Source organism: Mus caroli, chromosome 2 (assembly GCF_900094665.2).
Source record: "Mus caroli chromosome 2, CAROLI_EIJ_v1.1, whole genome shotgun sequence".
Taxonomy (NCBI): Eukaryota; Metazoa; Chordata; class Mammalia; order Rodentia; family Muridae; genus Mus; species Mus caroli.
In genome coordinates, this window is record NC_034571.1 from 122985600 (window position 1) to 122995965 (window position 10366).

The 10366-nt window shown below is 45.5% G+C and overlaps 1 protein-coding gene across 1 annotated transcript in view; it reads left to right on the top strand.

The window, feature by feature from the left end:
• Positions 1–10366, top strand: part of Tmc2 (transmembrane channel like 2) — a 68336-nt gene that overhangs the window by 8102 nt on the left and 49868 nt on the right. Inside the window, exons 4-5 of the mRNA XM_021155673.1 lie at positions 4010–4162; positions 9510–9600. Of these exons, the coding sequence (XP_021011332.1) occupies positions 4010–4162; positions 9510–9600 (244 nt within the window). The remainder of the gene's footprint in view (positions 1–4009; positions 4163–9509; positions 9601–10366) is intronic.

Consider the following 10366-nt stretch of genomic DNA (forward strand, 5'->3'; position numbering starts at 1 on the left):
ATGATTCTAACAATCTTATAACCAAAGAGACCTGGTGTTTCATTCCAGGCTGGAGAGATGGCTTAGTGGTTAAGAGCACATACTGCTTGTTCTTCCAGAGGACCCAAGTTCCCCATGATGAGCAGTTCACAAATGCTTCTAACTCCAGCTCCAGGGATCCAGTGCCCTTTTCTGGCCTCATGAGGCATTGTACTCAGATGCACACACCACACACTGTCACACATTTATTTGTGTTCAGAGTTGTACTACTATACAATATTAACAGGCCTCAGCTCTCACACATTTCGAGTATAGCCAAATGCTACCCTGCCTGGCTTTTTCTTTTGGTTGGTTGGTTGCTGTGCCCAGGATTGAACCCAGGACCTTCTGTATTCTTAGTACATGCCTTACCATTAAGCTACACCTCCAGCTAGTTTGAACGCATTGATTGCCCTTGTGTATCTTATGGGTACTCTAAATGGCATATATAATATGCCCATATAAGGAGCTAGAGACAAGGACTCAGTGGTGCCAATTTTGGTTGACTGACATGACAGGGTTAGAAGGATACAAAGACTCAGCCCTGGTTCCCCAGATGCTGATTGTCTAGCAGGAAAGACGAGACTCAATTAAGACAAGGCAGAAGCAATGTGCACACGAGACAAGATTTGATAGTGTTGTACTGCTGGGGCCCTGAGGTATCATGTTTCCTCTACCGACAAGGTGAGCATTTCAGTGAGTGTCTGGAGAAAAAAACGGAATTTAAAGAAACAAAGACAACTCTCTCCAATGAGGGAAAGCATCCTACAAAGACTCAAAGACAGTTATCACTGGGAATGTGTGAGATATGACTAAAGTGCCCAAGGCTAGGTTTGCCAGATCCATTGGTATGCTACGATTTCTTTATTTCCAAGAGTTAAGAAGCTAAAACTCACAGAGCTTTCTGTAAACTGGTCTCTAAAGCCTGAATTAGCAGGAGTTCTGATTACTCTCTTTATGAGCATTGTTAAGGTTATCCAGACATCATGTCTTAGCAGTCTACTGCTGTGAACAGACACCAGGACCAAGGCAACTCTTATCAAAGAACACATTTAACTGGAAGCTTGCTTATAGCCTCAGAGGGTTAGTTCATGATCACCATAGCAGGAAACAGACAGGCGTTGCTCTAGGGCCATAGATGAGAACTTTGTATCCTGATCCATAGACAGCAGACAGAGAGAGGGGCAACAGACCTGGCTTGGGCTTTTGAACACTTTGTTTTTTAAAGATTTATTCATTTTATGTGTATGAGTACACTGTAGCTGTACTCAGACAGGACCAGTAGAGGGCATCAGATCTCATTACAGATGGTTGTGAGCCACCATGTGGTTTCTGGGAATTGAACTCAGGACCTCTGGAAGGGCAGTCAGTGCTCTTATCCACTGAGCCGTCTCTCCAGTCCTGGTTTAGACTTTTGAAACCTCAAAGCCCACCCACAGTGACACACATCCTCCAACAAGGCCACACCACCTAATCCTTCTCAAACAGTTCCCCTAATTGGGGACTGAGCATTCAAACCACCACACATAACCTCTCTTTTCACCTACCCTGTCAGCTACTGTGTCTCTTTATCACTGAGGCTGCACTGAACACACACAATCATTTGGATCCTGTAGCAGCTGAGCAGATAGTATTACAAGGGCATGGGGAGGGGCCTAGCATGGGGGTTCGCTACAGAAGTTCTCTATAGTTGTGGTAGCCAACACAGTAACCATTAGGCACTGGAAATGTGGCCAGGGAAGAGGAAATGAGTTTCCAACTTCATGTAATGTAGCATAATTTAAACTTGACATTAATGCAACTGAGTTGACATAGTGAATTTAACTTGGACAGACAGATATAGTTTTGAAACTGGCCTAAACTGGCTTTGGAATCAAAGTATTCTATTAATGATATAAACATTGAAGAGAAGTGACTTTAGAGAAAGCATAAGAAAACTCAGAATGGGTAATCCCAAAGTGCTAAGAAAAGCATGCTCAGAAAAGAGGAAAAAGGAAAGAAGGTATGCTTTTCTGGATAACTCAAAGAAGTAAGCAGATTATAAACTACATGACTGTAGCCTGGTAAGCTACGATACTGGGGGCCTGGACTGGGAGGAAAGGGGAGGGCCTTGTCATATTGAAGGACTAATTTTTCTGCCATCTCTTTAGCATGGCTTAAGGTGAGCCCACCTTCCTAAGGGTGGTCCCTAGGCTAGGGCTTAGTCCTGCCCGACCGACCGAAATGTTAGGTCTCTACCTAGGTCAGAGGTCTATTGTCTTAACTAGAAGTTGTTGTTGTTTATGGGCTTTTATTGATATTATAACACTATGATAAAAAGGACAGAAGAAAATGGGTGAATTTTTAGGAATCGGTGAGGGAGAAATGATTACTATGATTTTTGAATAACTGGGAATCCAAGGAGGAGCATTACTAGAGAACAATTTACCCTTGTTAGACCGTAAAAATCACATTTCTTCCTGTTCAGTGTGGCATTAAGCTTTAAATTCTGAATGGTGCAATAGTGTAGCCTCAGCACCCTCACCACTTGAGGGCTTAACTGCCTCTTAAAGTGAGAGCAATACCTGTGGCCACACTTTACCATTTTCAACAGGGGCTTTTTAAAAATGAAAAATGTGTTATGCTATTCATATTTATGAATGATCGGGGGACAGTGAAGGGCTTCCTCAGACTTTACATTTGTAATGAAAGCATTTAAAATAAAGTTTTGAGATTAAAAATATATATATATTAGTGTCTTAGGGTTTCCATTACTGCCACTAAGCTCCATAACTGAAAAGCAAGTTGGTTAGGAAAGGGTCCATTGGCTTACACTTCCGTACCAGTGCTCATCCCTGCAGGGAGGCAGCCAGGAGCCATGGAGGGCACTGCTTGCTGGCCTCTTCCTCATGCTTTGCTCAGCCTGCTTCCTTACAGAACCCAGGACCAGCAGCCCAGGTACACTTAGTTTGGGTTTCTATTGCTGTGAAGAGACAGTATGACCACAAGAACTCTTACAAAGGAAAGCACTTAATTTGGAGCTCGCTTACAGTTTCAGAGCTTTAGTCCATTATCGTCATGATGAGAAACATGGCAGTGTGCAGGTAGCCATGGTGCTGGACAAGGAGCTGAAAGTTCTTTATCTTCATCGGCCAGCAGCAGGGAGAGAACTATGTTGAGCATCTAAGCCTGGCAGGACAATGACACACTTCTTCCACCAAAGCCACACCTACTCCAACAAGGCCACACCTCTTAATAGTGCCTTTCCCTATGGGCCTAGGGGAGGGGGTGGGGGGGGGCATTTTTACTAAAACCACCACAACAGGGAGGGCACCACCCACAATGGGCTGGGCCCTCCCCATCACTAATTAAGAAAATGCCTTTCAGACTTGCCCACAGCCCCATCTTCAGGAGACATTTTCTTAATTGAGGTTCCTCTCAGATGACACTAGCTTGTGCCAAGTTGACATAAAACTATCCAGCACAGTGTATGTGTATGGGGGTGAATGCCCTGTGCACATTTGAAGGTTATAGGACAACTCCGTGGACTTGATTCTCTCTTTTTTGCCTTTATATGGGTTCCAGAGATCAAACTCAAGTCACCAGGCTTGCATGGCAAGTGCTTCACCAAGTAAGCCATTTTTTCAGCCCTGAAATCTTACAAGGAAGGAACAAATGAATGAATGCAAGGAGTGAATGAATGAATGAACAAAGAAAAAATTTTAAGTTAAAAGTGTCTCGCCTTTTATTTCTATTGGACACCACTGTGCTAGAGAGTGTGTGGATGGAGAACTCAGAGAAATCAGGTGTGGGAAGGCAAGCCAGTCATACTTAGGCTACAGGACACAGTCTTGGTCTCCTCTGGCTGGCAGTGGGAGCCACTGCCAGTTTCTGGCGAGGACTGGCTCCACCTACCCTGTGAGTGTCAAGGATCCTGCCTATCTCTCCTGTGAATTCCACCCGTCTACAACCTTCTAACTCTCATCTGCATCCGCCATGGCTCTGCCTCTAGATCCACTTCCTTGGGCTCCAGTGTCTCTACTGGAGACTCCCTGTCTGAGGAGGAGCTGGCTCAGATCCTGGAACAGGTAGAAGAAAAAAAGAAGCTCATCACCACCGTGAGGAACAAGCCCTGGCCCATGGCAAAGAAGCTGAGGGAACTCAGGTGAGTGAGCTTCTCCCTGCAAGGGAAGGGGCTGTGTGTGATGACCTCCTACTGTGTGATAATCTCCTGCTGTGTGATGACCTCCTACTTTGTGATGACCTCCTACTGTGTGTGAGATGACCTCCTACTGTGTGATGACCTCCTACTGTGTGTGATGGCCTTCTGCTATGTGTGATGACCTCCTGCTGTGCGTGATGACCTCCTGCTGTGCGTGATGACCTCCTGCTGTGTGTGATGACCTCCTGCTGTGCGTGATGACCTCCNGATGACCTCCTGCTGTGCGTGATGACCTCCTGCTGTGTGTGATGACCTCCTGCTGTGCGTGATGACCTCCTGCTGTGTGTGATGACCTCCTGCTGAGTATGATGGTCTCCTGCACAAAGGAGGCATGCCTTCCTTCCTCTTCTTTGCCCCAGTGAGACAAGACAGGTAAGGAGATGTGCTCTTCCAGCCTCCCCACTGCAAGCATGGCACAGAGAGACCCAGCAGAGCCTGTCTGTCAGCCTTTAAGATTTGCCAGCACAGGTCTGTGTCCAGGCCTTCGGTCACTTGTAACCATCTCTCCCACGCCTTACCGCATGTGCTAGTTCTGGCCCTCTCTTGTGACCCAGCCCAGAAATGCTGTCCCCAAGTCACTGACTATGATATCCTTTCTGTCTTGTCTGCTTTAGGCACCCTCAACCTCCCCTCTCAGCTGTCTCCTGGGCTAATGGTTTGTATGGCAAGTGGAAAGGTCTGTTAGCATGCCTTGTGACCTAAGGCAAGGCCACACCGGCGATGGTGCTCCATTGGCATGGGTTTGAATTGTCATACCTGTCCCTACCCCTGCCATTTGACTCTTGGTTCTGACTCAGCCTTTCCCTTGAGTTGCATATGAAAGGCTGCCATACCAAATATTTTATCATGCTTGAATGTCCAATTCAGTTTGAGCTAAAGCGGGACTCACGTTGCATAATTTCTGGTTATCTACTAGAAAAGTCTTCCCCACCAGTAACTGTGCTGCCCCACATCTGACCTCCATTTTCAACGACAGCGACTTTCTTTCCCTCTTCCTTTGTGTAAATCTCATTTTCCCTCACTCCCCTCAAACACGAATTATTTCGTGCTCAGATTAAACTCCTATTATTATGGAGAGTGGTGTAGGAGTTGTGTCTTAACATTATTATTTCAAAAACAGGGCAAAGATTCTGGCCACATCAACAAGGTCTGAATCCTGACAGTGGCTCTAACAAGCAGAGTTAACTCTGCTGCAGGCAAATTACTGCACTCTCCTGTGTGGCCCCAGCCCCATGCAGTGTCCCCTGCCTCCTGCTGCACTGACCAGCAGAACTTCCTGCCATGATAGAAATCTCTTAAATCTATACTACCGGATACAGCAGTCCCTATCCACATGTGGCTCTTGATCACTAGCACACACCTGGTATGACTAACTGGACTCTTGTTGTTTTTTAACTTATTTGAATTTATGTTCATCATGGTGATAATAGTTGTGTGGTTGAAAATTGCTGAGAGTAAATATTAAAAGGCTCTCACTGCAAAAAACCTGAGGATTTAATATGCTGATTGGCTTGGTGTAGCCATCAATGTATACCATAACTATACACATTTGCCAATTTAAAACCATTTGGATAGTGGCTGGCTTCTTCCAGAAGTTTCCTCTCCTTGTCTTTCAGACTGGGTTTTTACAGCCCTGCATCCAGGGCCACTCTAGCCAGGATTCTGCCTAAAGATCTTTCCTTTCTTCCAGTCTATCTCACACTATGGAATATAACCAGACCTGTGCCAGTAATTAGTAACACCGGAGATCTTGCACTCAATTGTCTCAAACTCAAGATTAGGCACAGTTCCACAAGCAAGAGCAAACAGCCTGAATGCAGAAAGGGGTGACAGGGACTTCCCTGCACAGGGGACACTTGACCAAGTCCCTCTGGATGTATAAGATTCCGTCAGGTGGGGTACATTTCAATATTCTCACAGAGGATCCTGAAAAACTATCCAAGTGGCTACCTTTCTTTCCACACTAGAGAAGACTTGTTCCCGCTCCCTGTCCATCAGTCAGATCTTCAAGCATTTTGATTCATCCTCCCACAGGGAGGCCCCTCCTTGGCCTTCCTTCAGTGGAAGGAACAACTTTACTCAGGAGCTGGCCTTGGTGGGCAGGATGATGGGGAGCTGCTGTGTATGATGACCTTAGCGCTCATTTCTGACTGACTCTGTCCATCCATAAAGTGGGTTCTGCCTGAGCTTATTCAGCTCCGATGAGGAAACTGCTGGAACCCCTGAAGGGGTGCTTTGCAGTTACCTTGGTCTCCTCTAGTCACCAACTCCTGCTCCCTGCCGTCTTCAGTCCAAGAAACGAGGGATCACACAGTACAGAAACCTAAAGTGTGGGTTTGTTTTCTCTTAGCAACTTCAAGACCCATATTGAGCTCCATCTGTCTCTTCAGCTAGCACATGGAGACACTGGGTATTTGTTCTGAACAGCCACCTCTGCAGTCATCTGGAGATGCCTCTGGGAGCTCTGCTAAGCATGTGGACACAGCTGCCAAGGCTGACAGGCAGGCCCAGGCAGTCCTGAAATAAAGGCCTTGGGTAGTTTTCTAGCACTGAGGGAACACTGAAGTGTGATGAATCTCACCTCACTGAAATGTATTCACACAGGGAGACTTGCCCAAGTGTCCCCTCTGCAGGGAAGTCCCTGTCATCCCTTTCTGCATTCAGACTGTATGTTCTTGTTTGTGAAACTGTTCCTAATTACTATTTGCTGAACATTCCTTAGGTGTCAGATCCTTTTCTTTTAGTAGGCATAACGATCCCATTTCCTCAAAACAGCCCTGGGACACAGGTACTATTATATTTCTATTATATTTACCATTGTACTGACAAGGAAAATGAGTCACAGAATCACCAAGTAATTTGCCTAGTGCTTCACAGCAAGTTAAGTGATCGAGTCTGGATTTGGACAAAGACACCCTGGCTCTGGAGCCTATACTGTTGCTTACTTCTCTGGAATTACCAGACACTGCAGACTGCACCCCTTGCCTGCTGCATGACTCTAGCAGGGAAGTCTCTGTCCTACTTACTCTTCTACTGCTGTGATAAGACATCATGCACAGCCAAGGCAACTTATAACATGGTTTCAGAGGGTTAGAGTTCATGATAGCAGAACTAAGGAAGCCAGCAGCTGGCGTCCAGCCCAGCAGCTAAGAGCTCACATCTTGAACCACAAGCAAGAGGCAGAGACCACCGTGGGAATGGGGTGATTCTTTTGAAACCTCAAAGCCTGCTTCCCTTCTACCCAGTGAACACACCTCCTCCAACAAGGCCACACCTTCTAACCCTTCCCAAATAGTTCCATTAGCTGGGGATCAGGTATTCAAACATACAAGCTTATGGGAGCTGTTCTCATCAAACACTACAGTCTCCAATGGCAGCTAGCATTCCTATGGTCTGTATCTTCTTTTAGAAGCACTGCTATGGGCCTCAACCTTGACACACTCATGAGGCTAGCTGGCCCATGCAAGCATGGTAGCTAGAGACTGTCTCAGAAGGATGACAGAGTACAAACAACAATGGCAGCAAAGCAGAACAAACCTGAGCTTTGGCTCCTGCCCCATCTAAGAGGCTCCTTAATCACTCAAACTGGCCCCTTCTCCTAGCCTTTCAGCTTCAGGCTCCTCATTTGTAAAATGAGGACAATACATGCCTCGTGGGATTGTTCCACAAATTCAAAATAATATCAAGTGCCCTAGACATAATTCATAAACAGTAGTTGTTGTTGTTATTAAAGCTTATATATCTTGTGTGTTCAAGCTCAAGATACTATGCTGAATCCTGAAAGATGAGGTTGGGGAATAAAGCTGAGTCAGAGAAGTATATGGACGTCATTAACAATGATACAAGGTAGCAAGTGGTATTAGCGCATGAAGGTCTGGTGCCCATGAGTTAAGGATGTTATTTCAACCTTAGTCAGGTGGTTCTTGCTTCATCAAAAGACAATGGCCCAAACTGCGTCTGAGAGTGTTGCATGAGAGTCCATGCCTGCTATAAAGAAGGCCCCAGGGTTAATTCTCAGCCAGTGTGGGGTCCCTTACAGAAGCAACTACTCAAGGGAAGAAGGGGATTCAGGCTCACAGTTCCAGAGGCGTCAATGTATCTGAGCAAAAAAACAAAGTTGCTGAGGGCAGCAGCCAGAGCAAATCCAAGTGGGAAACAGAGACAGCAACCTGGAACCAGGGACTAGACAGAACAGGCAAAGGCTACCTCATTGACAGACTGACCTGCTTCAACCAACCAGGCTCCTTCTCTTAAAAACTCTACAATTTCCTGTAACAGTTCCACCAGCCAGGGAACAGCACTCAAAAGGTGAACTTGTAGGGGTCCTTTCAGATTCAAATCACAGTGTTCCCACCACAGCTAAAATTCTATGGAGCAGTAGGATGTCTCAGCTAGTAATAGTGCTTGCCACAGCAGCCTGACAGCCTGGATTAGATCCCCAGGACCCATAGCAGATGGAGGGAACTGACTCCCCAAAAGTTATCCTCTGACCTCCAGTGTGTGATACCCAGTGACACATATATGTCCATGTACACATACATATCCACAATTTAAAAAATAAGAACAAAGAGTTTTTCTGCTTTTAGTCTCTCTGACCTCTACCCTTTAATCTATCTATCTATCTATCTATCTATCTATCTATCTATCATTTTTGGTTTCATTGAGACAGGATCTTTTTCTATATAGCCCTGTCCTGGACCTCAAAAAGACAAGTATGTCTCTATCTCCTGAGTGCTGGGATTAAATGCTTGCTTGTGCCACCATGTCCTGTTTGGTTGGTTGTTTGGTTTGGTTGGTTGGTTGGTTTGGTTTGTTTGCTTATTTGTTTGTTTGTTTGTTTGTTTGTTTGAGACAAGGTTTCTCTGTATAATCCTGGCTGTCCTAGAACTCACTCTGTGGACCAGGTTAGCCTCAAACTCACAGAGTTCTGCCTGCCTCTGCCTCCCGAATGCGAATGCTAGGATTAAAGACGTGCACCACCACTGCCTGACTGAAGCTCCCTGTTGTAATGTTGTTAGCCTTCGCTATGCCTGACATGTAATAGACTGTTCACACATGGAACACCAAGGGGCAAAGTCTTGGAGAGAAATGACAAAATCCCACCTATTGGCCTCTACTGTATGCCTGCTAGTGGTGGTGGTAGGGAAAGTTCAGTTGACAAAATGCCCTGTTTCGTAAAACCGGTATTCCAACTAAGGGTCTGAACATGTAAGGCTTTTGAGCTCACCATTTAGATTTCTGGTTTAACTCTTGTGTCTCCTTACCCTCTGCTTCCCCCCACCTTGACCAGGGAAGCCCAAGCCTTTGTGGAGAAGTATGAAGGAGCCTTGGGGAAAGGCAAGGGCAAACACCTCTACGCCTACAGGATGATGATGGCTAAGGTAGGTGTGTGTGGTCTTCAGACAACAAACTGTGGGAGAGTTGGACACACAAGGACATGGGAACCACCACGAATCCCTGGCAACTTGACAGTTAGTGCCAGGGTACCCTTAGGAGTCTGAATGTGAGGTCCGGTAGGCCACTCAGAGTCCTCCAGGAATGGAAACCAGCTACCACTGGCCAGTACTCCATACTTATCTGTGGAGCTTCAATGTGTATGAGATTTTTTTTCTCACCAGTAAATAAACTCAATGAATGATATAAACATCACTAGTATTTATTGTTTTCCAGCACTCAAATCAAGGCATCTTGATGTGGTAAAAACACAGCCAGGCTTTGAGTTATCAGGCTTAGTGAAAACAAAAGTCCCCATAAAGGGTGGGCAGCTCTGCTTTACCGAGCTGTTTTGGAACCTGCTTCAAGTGGCTGGTGTTTTGTGTGGGTCTTAGTAACCCTTCTTTTTTGGAGTCAATTGCCTCTGATTTAAAAGCTGTGAGTCCTCATTCATTTAGTTCCTATGTGGAGCCTGTCTTGGGGTTTTTATTATGAATAACCATTTGACATCATGACAGCTCTGGCTTTCCCCCTTTGTGGATTTAAAAAAAAAACAAAAAACAAACCAAAAAAAACCCAAAAAACCTCTTTTCTTGCTTATGATTCAACCTTCATTCTTTTTTTTTTAAATATTTTTTATTACGTATTTTCCTCAATTACATTTCCAATGCTATCCCAAAAGTCCCCCATACCCTCCCCCCCACTCCCCTACCC